The sequence below is a fragment of the Aythya fuligula genome, chromosome 1, assembly GCF_009819795.1.
Source record: "Aythya fuligula isolate bAytFul2 chromosome 1, bAytFul2.pri, whole genome shotgun sequence".
Taxonomy (NCBI): Eukaryota; Metazoa; Chordata; class Aves; order Anseriformes; family Anatidae; genus Aythya; species Aythya fuligula.
The window spans coordinates 139,438,887-139,454,657 of NC_045559.1; the positions used below are offsets into that span (position 1 = coordinate 139,438,887).

Below are 15,771 nucleotides of genomic sequence, written 5' to 3' on the forward strand. Positions count from 1 at the left end.
TTTGAAGTCACCTCCGGCAATTATTCCACACAGGAATGTCTTGCCTGCATGCAGTCACTCACAATAAAACAGTTTTGTGTATGTTTTTTTTTTTTTTTTTTTTTTTTTTTTTTTTCCACTTTATGAAACATGTGACTTATACCAGGACAAATAAATTGAATTAAAACTTCTCAGTAAGCAGTATATATACCAGTTTTCATCATGATTTTGTCCAGTGTTAATGACAAGAATTGCTCAAACTCATCAGTGATGTGTACAATAGAAAAACCTCCTACAATAAATACAAATATTCTCTAATTTTAGCAACTCCACTCTAAGACATACCCTAATACTGCCAGAAAAAAAAAATAATATATTTTTGAAATACTGGTGGCCAATGTGTACTAAACAGCATGCAGCTAAACTTTGAAAAGACATCAAAGTTTCACTGCTAGAATGCTCCAGAAAGATTCAGAATGATTGATCTGACATTGATAGGGGTCTGTGTACACAAACCATGCCAGAATATAGCTAAATATTCATTGTCTTTTTCACACCCTTTATCCTTTTAAAATGTAATTGTTTTTAAAATCTGAGTTCCTTGCACTAAAATACCTTATTTAAACAGAATAGATTGCTTGTAATCTGAAAATATTGGATCTCATGCATATTCTGGAACTGAGTATTGCAGGCATTGTTATGAATATTTTTTTGCAATCTAAACAGAGTTTACAGACAATTGCATTTAAACCCAGACATACAGTCAAACTTTAAGTTTGAAACTCGTAACACAAAGGAAAGAAAAGATGGCTGCACATGTGAATTGGTGCCTACAAGACAGTGTTTGAAAATATGTCTTGGATGATCGCACTACTCTAGCCATAATTACTCGTTCCATGAGCCTTGCACTTGAACTCACAACTTTGTGCAATACAACAAAAATGCAAGTATATAAATGTGTCAGAGCTGCTAACTTGTTCATTAAACTAGAAGAAAGCAGAATGCACCGGGCAATTTTTCAACATAAAATGTGATAATTAAAAAATAAATCCTATTAAAGGCAAAAATAACACACGACATTAAACTGCAACTAGTTGTCTGACTCAGTGGTAAATAAGAAGGAAAATGCTTACCTATTTTCATTCATATTGCAGTGATTTGCTGTTGTGATGTTATGGGCAGAGGCAGCTAATCGTGAAGAACTCTCTCGCTCTAAATGAGTCTTCTTGATATCTCTGTATTCTTCTTCATTCTCACACTGAGTAAAGAGAAAAATAATAATCTTGTAGGTTTTGGATTTACGATAGATCTGAAAGTATTTTGACAAATCAGGAGCTGGTATTTTCTGGCATTTTGATGCTTCCTTCAAGCATATACGTAACAGCGATCAGAGAAGATTGGTTCACGTCTTGAAAAACTAAAATCTAAAGAGGCAGTACGTAAACATAGAGTATAAGATAGAGTACAATATAAAACTTGAATTGCTTCAACCATATTCCCACTCGCATCTCAGGATATTTTTTTTCTTTATATTGCCATCTTTGCCTGTCTCCTGTGCACTTTTCTCTTGCCTAGTCCTCAACCTCATTCTTCTTGTCTCTCCCACTCTTTTCTTGTCATCAGTAACTATGCCTGTGCTAGTAAATACAACAGATCAGCAGCAGGCCCTGAGGCCAGCCAGCATGGCACAGCTCATTTCCATGCATGTAACTTGCTCCTCCTTGAAACCAAGCTGTATCACATTTGGACTGCCTTTTAGGGAGCCATCTTAGTTGGTTTGGTCCCAGGCCAGGGGCCAGACACCTTCTGGAAGAGCAGAAGTTGGCCTAGGCCAAAACCACGTTAGCAAGCATGCTAACAATCAAACAAAGTGGATGACTGTGTGCCATCATTTGGTGCTGCATCCTGGCCCTATCTGTCCTGGCAGTATGAATGCAGCCACTGTTTCCTGCCACTATTTGACTTTGGTTGAATTCCTTAGGTCCTACCATTGTTTCCCAGTGACCCTGTTTTCCCAGCCTTCTATGAAGTCTACATCCCTTTCCACATCTAACATTATCCAATTTCCACTGATGACTGAGTTTTACTCGTGATCTCTTGATTTTGCTGTGTTTATTGCTTTGCTGCATGGCAACAACATTTTCTGTGTTATCCACTGCCACTGTGGCTGCTGCTATGGGGTTAACATAGATCACACCCCACAGGAGTGAAGATCTTCTTCCACCTTAGTGCTTAACCATCCTCTTCTATCTGTACTTTGCCCTTCTTGAGATCATGACAGATGTGGAAGTGATAAGGACCTCTATCTAATTTTGTAGTTATGCCTGATAATCCATTCTTTTTAGACTTATTCTTATTTTGAGAAGGGGGAACACATATTGTGTGTTTGCATAGCAGTTATCACAGTGAGGGTCTTACTACAGGCAAAGAAGCAATTTGGTACTCCATTGTATTTATTGTAACACTAAAACCACCAACAACAGCAATGCTTTAAGACAGAAGACTAAAAGATAATTTGTGCCACGGAAAGTCAAATTAAGCATTTCTAGAATGGCTGCATTTATTTCGCTCTTTTATCATATCCCCCTGTTTTATTCTGGATGTACCAGCTGGCAACATCACACAGACATTTCCTATTGCACAAAACATCAATCTTTTACTTCTGCCACTCTTTGACCTGGTCCCCATCATTTTGTATTATGCAATTACTTCCATGCTACTTCCTAAAGAAAATGCAGACAAATGCATTTCAAAACATAGCAGGGCTCTCTGCTATTGCTCTACCAGTAGCTAGAATAGTTCAGATACTAAAAAAAATACTTTCAGATACTAAAAAAATAGCCAAAAAATAATGAGAGAAAAAAATGAAAGAGCTGTTTGGTTAAATGATCCCAAGAAACATACAGATCAGTCTGCACACATATGGTAGCTCAGAGGGTGACAGACAACTGCACAGTAAAGCCATCCAGAAATCGGGCAGATGGCAATTCCAGTTCAGAGTGACTTTTGGGGGCAGATTGGTACCAATGGACTGGAAAGCCTTCTTGATGGACAGCTGCAGCCATGGGGTGGAGGCAGCTCCTCAGCAGGGATAAAGCCTGTGCACCTGGCAGCTCTGAAAACGTGCAGGAGTGGCATGGCAGAGGGATGGATATGACCACAGGGCTGTGCCCACCTGGCTGCTGCATTGGTGCTGCTTGGGGACAGGGCGGCTTGTCAGCTACCCTCTCACCTCTTGCATTCATGTGGGGGTCCTGAGGTAGCAGGGAGCTGCAGAAGTGTCAGTGAATTAAGCAGCAGAGCTAGGCAGGTCCCTGATAAGCCAGGGCTGCCTGCAGGGACTGAAGGATTCTATTGTTGTCAATAAGAAGGGAAAAAGGATGCTTCCTCGCTTTTTTTCCAGATATGTGGTGATATCGTACAGACTGTGCCAGAATGTTCCCTATGCCAAAACAAGCATCACCTCCAAATGCTCTGGTTTTGCAAGAAGCCTCAGGAGGAAAAGCTATCTGACTTCACTTTCACCAGAGTACAAAAAGCCATGTGCCAGCAGACAACACCAGCTCCTCGGGTACAGGAGTTTCACCACCCTTGGGGTTTTGTTGGTTCCAGTGTGGTGTGAGGGGACAAAGCCCAGTGAGGACACCACTGTTGAGTGCTGGACATGGGCACAAGTGATGCTCACTGACCGCGGCTGGGCTGTGTCCCCCTTCCCACCCCAAGCAGCCACCCCCATCTCCCGGAGCTCACCTTGCGTTTCCTTCTAGATTTTGGTAAACCCTTCTCTGCGGGGGGGTCAGCACTACTACCCTGCGGGAGGCTGGCCGCCTGGTTTGCTCCGGTGCTCATTGCCAGCGGCTCTTCGGGCAAACGCTCTGGAATCCTGGACAAAAGAGCCAAGTCAATGTTGACCCACAGTGACTTTACCTCATCACTGTCTTTCAGAGGAGACAGGAGCTCATTCCTACCGAAAGGAACCAAGGTGTAAAACTGTTCCTCCAGCTCCTTTGCTATTTCACTACTAGTCCTGGCATTAATGGAGCCAAAGGCACTGCAGCCGCCGTGGGGTTTGCTGGCGGCACCGGTCCCCGCGTCCTTGGTGCGCGGCTCAGCCCCAGCTGCCGCCGGCGCCTTGGGCAGCGGGCGCTCCTCCCGCTCCGACTCAGAGCCCGAGTCAGAGGAAGATGACGATGAGGAGGACTCAGTCTCGATGAACTCCTTGGATTTGGGTGCCGTTTTGCTTGGCCCCCGTGCCCGACGCTTCTCGCCGGCTGTGGCCGAGCGGGGCTCCCGGCGGTGCCCTGCTCTGCAGCCTCCACCGCTGCCACTGCCAACAGGTCGGGCTCTCGGTGCCTCACCAGCGGTGCTCTCCAGAAAGCCGTGGCTCCCGGCGGGTTCCTCTGCCCCACGGCAGTGGGAGCCGTCCCCAGCTGAGGTCCTCTCAGCCCGCCGTGGTGCCTTCTTCCCTGCTGCCCTCCTTGGAGGCCCGCTGTCGGCAGCCGGGGGTGACTTCTGCCGGCCGCCCTTGCTGCCTGGTGCTTTGTTGGCGGTCCTGGGCCGAGGCCCGTCCCCGACGGTGGCGGTGGTGGTGACAGTGGTGGTACGGCCCTCCCCGCTGCGGTGCTCGGCTGGGCCGGTGGCTGGGGTCTTCTCGCCTTCCTGCCGCTCCGCCTTCACGTGGCCGTAGTAGGGATGGGCCTCCAGTGCCGGGCCGTCATGGTGGGTCAGGATGGGTGCTTTGTGAGGGGTGACTTTGTTCAGCCACTTGTCCAGCTGCCACTTGTTGGACGAGGGTGGCTCAGGCTGAAAGAGAAGTGGACAACAATGAGCACCAAGCCCCTCTGCCCTTGCCTGCAGGGTCTCCTCAGGGACACCAAAACACTAACAGTGAAGAGATTTTACCCTGGGCAAGGGGCCACCCTGAGCCCCATGGCACCATGGCCATGGGTGGGAAAGGTGAGGTGGTGAGGATGCACCATGCTGCCCTGAGAGAGGTCCTGGCCGGGCATTAGGGCTGGGAAAGATGGGGCATGTCCCATGGGTAGGGATATTTTTGGTTTCTGGATGAGGTTGGGAAGGACAACAGCTTTCATGAGTCATAATTTGTAAGGATGATTCATGCAGAGCTACTGGTGTTGGCTTTACTGGGAAATGCTACCAAGTTTCCAAACAATGAATAAAGTAATGGTGATAGGAAGGGTGGAAAACATGGCAGGGATATGGCTGAGGCTAAACTAGGATAGCTAGCTGGAAAGCTAGGGATATATATATATAATATATATATATATACGTATTTCACCTTTGCATTAAATACAAAAAGTATTTAAACAGCATACAAAGGGGCATGTAGTCGCTCCTGGGAGAGGGAAGGCTAACCAGGTGGTGCATATAATCTGTCTGGTATTGATGTTATAATCCTGTGAGATCACACAAACATTTGCTGTGTGGTGGTATTGTCAAATGCTCATTTGGTAAGTATTGTGAGGCTGTTAGTTTTTCTCTTTGTTCCTGTCACAACATGATCAAGTTATAAGAGAACATCTAAAATATAATGGTGTTTGGACAGTGAAGTAGTAGGATAATTACGATTTCAAATGTAACCACAGCTCAGAAAATGTTATTTCAGAACAATGTGCAAGTATTTTCTAATGCTTCTTGCAATCAGTAATTTGAGCATAATAAAATGAAAAGGAAAGGGAAAAAAAAAAAAGAAAAGATGGAGCGCATGGCCAGCCATATTCTGAACCAACAGAAGCCAATGTGAAAAGTCTTCAAATTTCTTGAACTGGAACCAAAATTTGATCAACTAAGTAATTGCACATGAAAACTATTGATGCTCTGGAAGAATGTTTGCCTAAGAGAGAATATCCACAGTCTCTGATGTAAGACAGTCTCCAACACAAAGGATCCTCTATTAAAAGGAGGTGCCTGAAAGCAGCATAGGCTTTCTGCATAGCCAAGGGTGTCTTCAGAGTCACCCAAGGAGGGCTGTATTCACTCTATAGGGACCAAAGTCTCCTAAAATAAGCAGAACAGTTAGACATTGGAATTCATATGATAAAAATATTCCTCCCTCTGAAGTGTCTAATTTACTCATTATCCAGCTAGCCAATACCTACAGGAAGCTTGCTGGATTGCGTTAAGTTTATTTTTTCTTAATCATACTCCCTAATATTATACATGATGAATTTCTTTCCAGACTTGTAAATCTTGAAAATGAATGGGCAGCATTTCTCTTGGATGAAGATGTATTTTTAGGACTCTTAACTCTTTGTGTAAAATAAACAACATTTTTTTAGACTGCTGCTGAGAGTAGAGTTGGATGCGTTTTATGCCATTCATTATGTACATACTGAACTTATTACATATATAATAAAAGGTTCACTATATATGGAGGCCTTTACAGTGTTCAGGAGTTATATTCAACAAAAGGACATATATCAGAAATGTGCAGAAAAAATACACCTCTGCCTGTAAGTATAGGCCAGAGTGAGGGCCGTTTGAAAGTTCAAAAAAATCTTCCAGGTTTTCTGTTACTTCCCATTTTGTCTCTTTATGTACCTTGTCATTCTCTAAAACAGTGGTTCACAAAATATGGATTTCAAGGGATAACTGTAAAACAGCAGAAAACAGTGATTAACTGCTAAAGCGTCATAACTTGTCAATATGGTACTTCCCTACAGTGATATGTCTGCTATTTAAGTGGAATAGCTACACTCCCACCAACCTGTAAGCCAACTACAAAGTCTAATAAAAAGCATCAGCAATATTGCCAACTTTGCTAATTTTGTCAGGGCTTTCAGGACACTTGTTAGATTTTCTTAAAGCCTCAGCTCTCCAAGTCATGAACTTAGATACATATCTGGTTTATTTAAAGAAAAATTGAAGTTTATGTGGCTGCTGAAAGAAACTTTAAGATGTATCTGCAAACAGTTAATCAGAAACCCAAAAACCTTTCATATGCATCTGCTAGAAGCAAAAGGCCTGCAGCTGATAAGGTAAAGAATACGGATTCTAGAAAATCAGAAATTTTAAACTTCTGTAATTATTTTAAGGCCCTTTTACAGTTTTGGAATATTTAAGATTGTCAGTGTACATGAGTGATGCCAGTTTTATTTTGCAAGTAATTTGCTCAATTGATTTCTCTAAAAATTACTATTTTTTGAAATCACTTTCAAACACAATGTAACTTGCAAGAGACCAGCCAGGAGAGAAAAGCAGACCTGGTGAAAAAAAGGACCGGGAAGATTCACTGGAAAGTTTTTACCAGTACACTTCACATGTCCAACTGCAATTATTTTTGGGAGGAACAGAAAATCCTAATTCTCCAGTCCACACTACCTCCCTGAGCAGGGAGGTTCCACATGGTCCTGTGGAACTAAAGTTGGTTTGCTTGCAGTGAGATATTTTCAGCAGCATGTAAGGACGGAAATGGATGGAGATCCAGAGGGATCAAGTAGCAAAATGGTCTTAGGTCATGGAAATACACTTCCATGGAGGTCTTGAAGAGACCTTGTCAATTTTTAGTTGGAGTAAAGCTCGTTGTGGCCAGACAGAGAGCAGCAGTAGGAACAATAGTCTGTAGTAAAGCTGACTTGCAATGAGGTATAAATTAGTCACAAAAACCAATATCAGGAAACTCTTCCAGAGAAAGGTGGTTCCAGGGACCAATGTACTATAGATGTACATCTTCCAGGCTTCATCAAGAAACAAAAGGATGTGATACTATTGTTTAAAAAATGTGTGTGGATTCATCTGTATATTATAGATAGCTATATCTGAGCTAGTCAAAAAGTTCATTCCCTGATCAGTGGGTTACTTTTCTAGAGTGTGAACTGTTTCATCTTGAAATAGACATCCAAAATAGGCCAGATGATCTGGGCCCTAAAAATGTCCATTCCTCTCCCCTAATTGTACAGGAGAGGCTGAGGTGATGAGCAGATATAGGTATCTACAGTACGAATGTCCAGATTTGGGTGGGATGACTCACACAAAGTATATCTATGTATCTCAGGTCTCTTCAAGGCTACAAGTGCAACCAGAGGCATGAGTGACATCCATCCAAATGAAACCTTTGTCAACACTCATTATCCCAAAACACTTGCTGGGTGAAGGGTTGTTAAACAATGCAAGTGTAATGGGATCACTCTATGCTGGTCATTATAAATAGGAACCTAAGATGTAGTTAATACCATGGTAAAAGTGAAGCATGATACCCCTTTCAGTGAGAAATTGGATAGCCTATAATGTGCATGTCATTAACCCAATGCAGGGTAGGAGTGAGCAATCAGCCATCCCTGCAACATACTTGACCTATTGGAAAACCACACATTAATTTACCCATATGATAACCTGTTTGTGCTGTCCTACTATCAAAGATTTGGTTCAGAGCAATTCCCATACAAATCCGATGCCTTTTCATTGTATTTAAGACATAGGTGAAGAAGATGATGACGATTAATATTGCTGCTTCTACTATTAGTACTGCTAGAACTTTATCAAATTAGAACTGGAGATTCCCATCAGTTAGGCATGGTGCACACATACTCTAAGAGGTGGCTCCTGCCTCAAAGGGTTTTCTAGAGGGCCGGGGAAGTTTAATTTGTAGTCTTTCCAAAAACAGTGTATAGAAGAGCTAAAGTCCATTAATCCTATGAGCAAATCTGAAGGTAGTGTCTACTGTTGGTTTAGTTAAAAAAAAAATTAATCCCCATTCAAATTTTTTTTGGAAAACAAGACAGATACAGAAAACATACACACACAGACCAGCCCTGAAGCTAAACTCTTCTTTCCCTGACTCCCTGAGGAAATATAGCAGTGAAGAAATGCTGGTGAGGTGGCAGAAGCATGCTCACCAGTTAGCTAATTGGTTAGATACATATGCTCTTCCTATTCTCTGAGCTGAGAAGAGAGCCAATGCCACACAACTCCTGAGGGAACAGTCTGAATTTACAAGCAGTGGCTATTAGTACTAAAGTCTATGCACTTGAAGGACTGGATGCTGTGGGCAGGAGGTGGGTCTCTGTTGACAGGGGAGGAAGGCTGGGAAGAGCATCTCCAATCACTTCAGCTTTGACCAGGTCAGACACAACGTGTGGATGTGAGGCCAAAACTATCCTGTGATGATAGAATAATCATGGTAAAAACCCTTGCTGGCTGTGAACTGGTCACTACAGTGGAGGCTGTAAAGGACAGTGTACTTGGGGGTGGGGTGCTGACAGGGTCCAGGACAGCACATCTCTCTCTTCTGGCCAGATTATTGTTGAATAGCCACTGATGCTCCATTCCATGCAATTGCTTCTCTATTTCCCTCCTGCCCATTCCTCCCTCTGGCCCTTCCTGTGTAATGGGACTTCCCAAGTAGTCTAACCAGACCCAGTCTTATTAAAGGTCTGCATGATAATTCAACCGAATAAAGAACAAACAAACCAAATTTTGAGCTTTTGAAATGTAGTTCTTCTGTGGACTTGAGACCTACATTTTTTTTCTATCATCTAAAATAATTGGAAGGATGTCGCCATTTTCCAGAATCCTCATTTATGACATTAATTAAGGTCATACAAAGAATTCATGGCCTCAGCAAGAAACAGGAGATAGAAGTCTCAGTCCCTTGTTCATAATTTCAGGTTTGGCAGTCCACAAAACTGTAACTACTCACATTACTGTCTGAGGCACCTTAATTTGTCCACATCACTGAAACCAGTCTGAATGTTGTCTCCTGTTCTAGCTCAGCCATTACTCTTAGTTTACTGCAGACATAAAGTGTAGACAGCTGAGCTAGTCACTACAGGCTCTAAATAGTCACTGGAAAGAAACGGACACTTTTAGGGTGCAATTCATCTAATCTATTTTATATGTATGCTTTACAATGAGCTGCTTTTACACTCTAGGCAACTGCATTAAGACACCTGAAAACAACTCAAAGGTCTCAAAATGAGATGAAGAATAATTACAGAAGAAATGAAACAGCAGTTAAATTTTTATATAATGTAGCATGCAGAAGATAACCTGTCCTAGAAAATATTTTGGATATATGCATATGATATTTCTAATTATGGGAAAAAAGAAGAAAAAAAAAAAAAAAGAATGAAGGGCTCATAATGGCCTGCAGATTACCAATTGAAGTTCCTCCCACCTTGGACATATGGATTTCCTGTACAGATTTGTGCAGGAGTATTCAGGTTCATTGTACCTGAATTGTATCTTTATTGGTTTATGCTTATGTAATGACAAAGATGTATTTGCTTCTTTTATTTTATCCAATAGATGAAATTCATCTTGAGACCATGACTGGAACTGAGCCCACTAATTAAATTCAGGTGGGCAGGACTTCTTTTTAAAGAGTTCCCAAGGACCCGTCTCTCTCCATTTATGGGGTAAGAACATGGCATGTACTGTAGGAAGATGGCTTCACTGGGTTCCTAAATGTAAGTTAAAGCATTAATGTAAGGCAGACAGGACTTCAACTCAGAGACATCACACAAACATGTTGGAACTGGTGCCACCAGTCATATATGATGGGCTTGGGAAAGCACTGGCCCTTTGGGAAAGCACAGATATCCTACTACCCTTGGACAACCCAACCCTGCCCAGGTGAATGTCGTGGCCTCTCCCATATCCCAAGGAGTGAGTTATGAAAACCACTGCAGCCATCACATTTTTGCATCCTTTACATTTTCGTATAAGCCTGTTTTGTACAGCATGTCCTAGAAGGCAAACCACACAAACATAATGTAAAGAGACAAGCAATCTGTTGAAGCAGTGCAGCTGTTTCGTGACAATGATCACTGATAACTCAGACTCCACGCAGAAGTGGCTGCACAGATCTCGAGAGAATATGTATAAAATGCCTCAGAGGAGGCACTTCCTCCATGTTTCCATGGCTCTCGGTCCCTTGCCTAGATGTTCTTTTATCTTAGTATACACACTCCTCTCTTCCTGGGTACTATACATCTCCCCCTTTTATCTCGTGTTTCCTTCCCCCCTACCCTGGTTCCTACACTTTCTTCTCTTCATCCCTTTTCTTCTATCTTCTAAGATTCCCATAGGGAAAGCAGAGAGAGAGTGTGAGACCTCTGCACTGAACTCAGCCAGGAACGAGACAGAACAAGGTCTTGATGGGTCAGATGAGAGAACTTGGGATGGGAAATGAGAAATGGGATAGCGTGAGGAGGGCAACAGGGAAAGAGAGACTGGAAGGAAGAAAACAGAGAAGAAAGGAAGGAGAGAACAAGAGAGAGACTTAGGAAAGGGACAAAGTGGAGGAAAATTAACTGGAAATGGATCTGAAAGCACTATGGAAGAAAGAGAGAAAAGAAGATAAGTGTTAAACAAGAAACAAAACCTGAGAAAAATATAGAAATGATGTTTCTGTGAGTGCTGTATTTTCCCTGATGGGAAACATGGCCCCAAACACTGAGCAAAATATGAGGAAAGGCTTGCTGGTTATTCAGTATAATTTTTCAGGGTGAGAGAATCTGTGAGGCTTAGTTGTCAGGGGAGGAGTCTGGTGAGGGGATGTTTTATGTGGAGCAGGAAAAAGTACTGACTGTATTTCATGAGTATTTACAATCCTGCTGCTAGATTTTTGAATAATTTTACATACATTAATGTGTATGATGTGGCTGTGGAGTGCATGGCTTTATACCGAAGGTGTACATTGACCAAAACACATAAAAATGCCAAGCCTGGTAGAAAAGCAGAGTAGGGGAAGCAGCCATATATGTGTCTGTTGAGCACACTGCAGAGGTGAAAGCAGAAGGTAGCACAGCACTGGCAGCTTAATTGTACTTTGGCTAGGGCTTGTCTACATGTGGAAATTTTCAGTGCTAGCTTTCCAGATGACAAGTTTGGGCTTAATGTTTTGCACCATGAGTAATTCAGTTTAGCCCATGCTAGAGATGGATTAAACTAAATCACAGAAAGGCAGCAGTAGCAGAGAATAATTCACTTGGGGAGTGAAGTGAGGGAAGTGCATGAGTGAAAAACAACTGTTTTGCTTTAAAAATCTACCCTCTACCTTCAAACTGATTTCATAATAGCTTCCCTGCACAGAGAAGCCTTTAGTTCCCTTCCAGTGCTGAGAGTCCACATCAGGACTTAAGCACTAAGCAAGCCATTGCTATGGAAGCAGAGTTGCATAAAGCCTCGAGCAAGCTGTGAGCTTTGTGAGGAGCTTGAGTTTGAGGAAAATATCACAGGGTCATTTCCTTCTTCATTTTGTTTCAAATGCTTCAAATCTACCCCAACATCCCTTGCCACTTGCATTTCACAGGGTGCCAGGAGGAAGATCTTTATGATTTTCTCTTCCGTTTTTTTCTTTTTTTTTTTTCCATTAATTTATTTTTTTCATCTCCCCCCAGCCTCCTTGTGTCACCTTGGCTGGAAAAAAAAGTCTGAGTGGGTGTAATAATGGCTCACCACCCCAAATCATGAAGAGCAGAAGCCCTTACCTCTGGGCTGGAGTAATGTGAGGGCTTGCTGCCGTCGCTCTCGCTGGAGCTGCTTTCGCTCTCCGAGTCAGACTCCGAGCTGGTCTCGGATTCACTGGAGCTGCTGCTGCTCGACCCCTTGCTGGAGAGTCCCGGGGCTCGGGTGCTGGACTGCGGCACCACCAGGCTGCTGGCCCCACATGCAGCCCACGGGGAGAGAAGGGGAGAGAAGAAAAAAAGAACACACAAAGAGAAAGAAAAACATGTAAAAAACATGGTGTTTTAGGGAGCATACCTATCTGTGAGCTTGCCTCTGCTGCTAACAAATGGTGAAGGGAGTTCAAGTTCAACATTGTATTATTGTAATTTGAGGGGAAGGTTTGATGCTAGCTGAATGTTCATTCACTTCCACAGCCTTTGCCATCCCTTCTTCACACAAGAGAGGGTCAGGCTTTCCCTTCAGCTTATCTCTTTTCTCATTCAACAGAAACGTTAGGATACATTAAAAAACATGAAACATGGTAAAAACAGAGTAGAGGAAGCAGTCTTACAGTGTTTAATGAACACCATGCAGAGGTGAAAGCTGGAGATGGAAAAGGTGAACAGTCAAGAAACTGAGCTGAACTCCACTGTACCAGCCATTTACTTGCAGTAATAGAATAACAATAATAATGCCAATAATGATACATCCTCACTGGAGCTTCCTACCCCTATCTTTTTTTCCTGCATACTTCTTCACCTATCCATAAGTGATGTGGTTGCTTGATATTGACAACTGTAAGATCTAAGACTCTGATCCTGAAGAAATGTGAGGAGCTCAGGCTTGTGTTTTTGCATATCAGCAGTGCCGTGCTGTCAGCAGAGCTGCTTGCCATCTTAAAAGTTATGTTTCCATGCAAGTGTTTGTATTATGAGACCTGACAGTGCACGAAATGTATACTTTCCCAAAATAGTTGACCATGCATATTAAAATATCACAGTCATAAAGGCTCGAGTGTGAAATGTCCTATTAAGTCATCCAGCTTATTCCCCAGGCAATGGAAGATTGTTCCCCATAGCAGGGTGCATTTTCTAGTGAGTTGTCCAATTTGATTTTAAATGACTTGAATGCAGCTTTTACTTTTACCCCTGGGAAACTTCTCTGCAAACTAACCCAAATTCCACTGTCAGAAATTTCTCCCTACATTCAACCTGAAGTTGCCCTTTTAAAATTTATTGTTGTTACTTATTATTTCATCCTGTTACTAATAGTTACTGTGATAAATTATCCTCCTCCCTTTTTCCTTTCACGTAGTTGCAGACTGTTTTCCTGCCCTACTTCAGTCATCTTTCAGACAAGGCCTTACACATTTACTTCTTCTGATCTTTCTTCATAAGTCATTATCTCCAGGGATATGGGATCATTTTTATGGCTCTTTTCTGAACTCATTCCAATTTGTCTATATCTCTCTGATAACAGGATGCCCAAAACGGAGTGCTGCATTATAGATGGTTCTCACTAGAGCCCTACAATGGAGGGCTATTACCTTCCTGCTCCTTGATGCGTTGCTTCTGTAAACATATACCAGAGCTGTGATGGAATATATAGTCCATTAACACTCCTACATCTCTTTCAACACCTCTTTCTCCAGAATTCCTCCACTGATAGCTACACTTGAGATTATTTGCTTCCAGAGAGATTAGCTTGCCTTTTTTTTTTTTCTTTTTTCCCATGCCAGATCTCATTTTCTTCTTTACTGCACATGCTCCTAGCTCCTTTTGATTTATTTCTCTGCCCTCAGAGGTGTCTACAGCAAATTCTAATTTAGTATCAAATACAAACTTAATTAAATAGTTATTCACTTCCTTTTCCAGATCATTAATAAGACTGTTAAATAAACCCCACATGAAACATGCTAGTACCCTAATAACCATCTCTTCTCACCTCCATTCACCAGTGTTTATCATTACCCTTGTTTATGCTCCATCAGTCCAATATTGCAGCTAATGTGATGTGAACTTTGGAGATGCATTTTGTGAGAAATAATATCTAATAATTAATTACTGTTCAGCTATGTTGCACCTAATGAATTGTCTTTACCTACTAATGGTGCATTTCATTCTGGAGAACTAGTATCTGATACCTGACACTAGCCACATATGACAGGCAATTTCTGGGGCTGGAAAAGAGGCCAGGCCACCAGGGATGCGGTTTCAACTCTGTGATTCCCCAGGGTGCACATTTTCCAGCCCCATCCCTGCCTCCCCCAACATATGTCAACCTTTCCTCACTGGAGCATCCATCCCATCCAGGCCAGTACTCCCACCACATTGCCTTCTCTCTTATTTATCCCCCTTCCCTTTTTGCTAGGGAGAAATTGGCAGAAGTGCCTGTGTGTACTTGTGGGAGACAAGAGGTCTGTTACCATACACGGGCATTAAATGTACTGATTACAAAGTGTGCCTTTAAAAACTTGCCTTCTGCTGTTTTTGCTGCTATTCATCACGTCTTTTTGTCTGGCCAGGTAGGTGTGGAAAATGCAAGCTCTTCAGGCAGCCATTTGTATAACAGCATTAAGGCACATAGGTGCCTGAAACAGTAACAGCTAATAAGCTGGTAAAAATTTTTCTTCCCAGAGAAGGAAAATTGATGTTTCGTATGCTGCTATGGGACAATGTACTTTTCCACTTGTATAGGTTGCCTAGTAAACTCCAGATCTAAGTTGCTCATGTATATTAACAGATTATAGTCAATCCCTTGCTAATAAAATAGTGAGAGCTATACAGAGGCCATTGTGAGTAGGTTTTCTGGTTTTGATTTTTTTTTTTTTTTTTTCTTAAGGGAATATGAAAAGGTAAGTGCCTTTTCTGACAGCGTAGCTTAGGGAATGCTTTTGACAGTGTCCGACTCTGATGGATTCCCTGTCCTCTCCCCAACACCATTGTGACTGCTGCCTGAAAAGTTCTTCAGCATCACAGAACATCTGCACATTTATGTCCTGCCCCTAGTGATTGTGGTTTTAATTTTTAAACCATCATTTTTGTTTGGCATTGACTGAAGTATTCAGAATTGCTATGTAGGGGATGAGGGAGAAAAAAACCCACAGTAATATTTCTTTCCTGTTGTGACATGAAGTGTTTTTCTAGGCTGCTGAATAGAAATTGTTACTACAGCCATAGATATAAAATATAACTGTTGGACTCTTCACAAACATCTGGAAATCTATGTTTGCTGCTCTAATGGTAGCCAATATACTAAGGAAACTAAACAGCATTACAATATTTCCCCATTTATGCTGATCCTATTGAAGTCTCCTGTCCCCCTTCTACATTTTCCGTTATTAAATGTAATGTGTTTTTATAAGGATCCTCATTATATTGT

At 42.2% G+C, this 15,771-nt stretch overlaps 1 protein-coding gene across 1 annotated transcript in view; it reads right to left on the reverse strand.

The window, feature by feature from the left end:
- AFF3 (AF4/FMR2 family member 3) overlaps positions 1 to 15,771 on the reverse strand; it is a 336,670-nt gene that overhangs the window by 31,541 nt on the left and 289,358 nt on the right. Inside the window, exons 10-12 of the mRNA XM_032200334.1 lie at positions 12,432 to 12,600; positions 3,730 to 4,782; positions 1,113 to 1,237 (exon numbers count right to left, since the gene is read on the reverse strand). Of these exons, the coding sequence (XP_032056225.1) occupies positions 1,113 to 1,237; positions 3,730 to 4,782; positions 12,432 to 12,600 (1,347 nt within the window). The remainder of the gene's footprint in view (positions 1 to 1,112; positions 1,238 to 3,729; positions 4,783 to 12,431; positions 12,601 to 15,771) is intronic.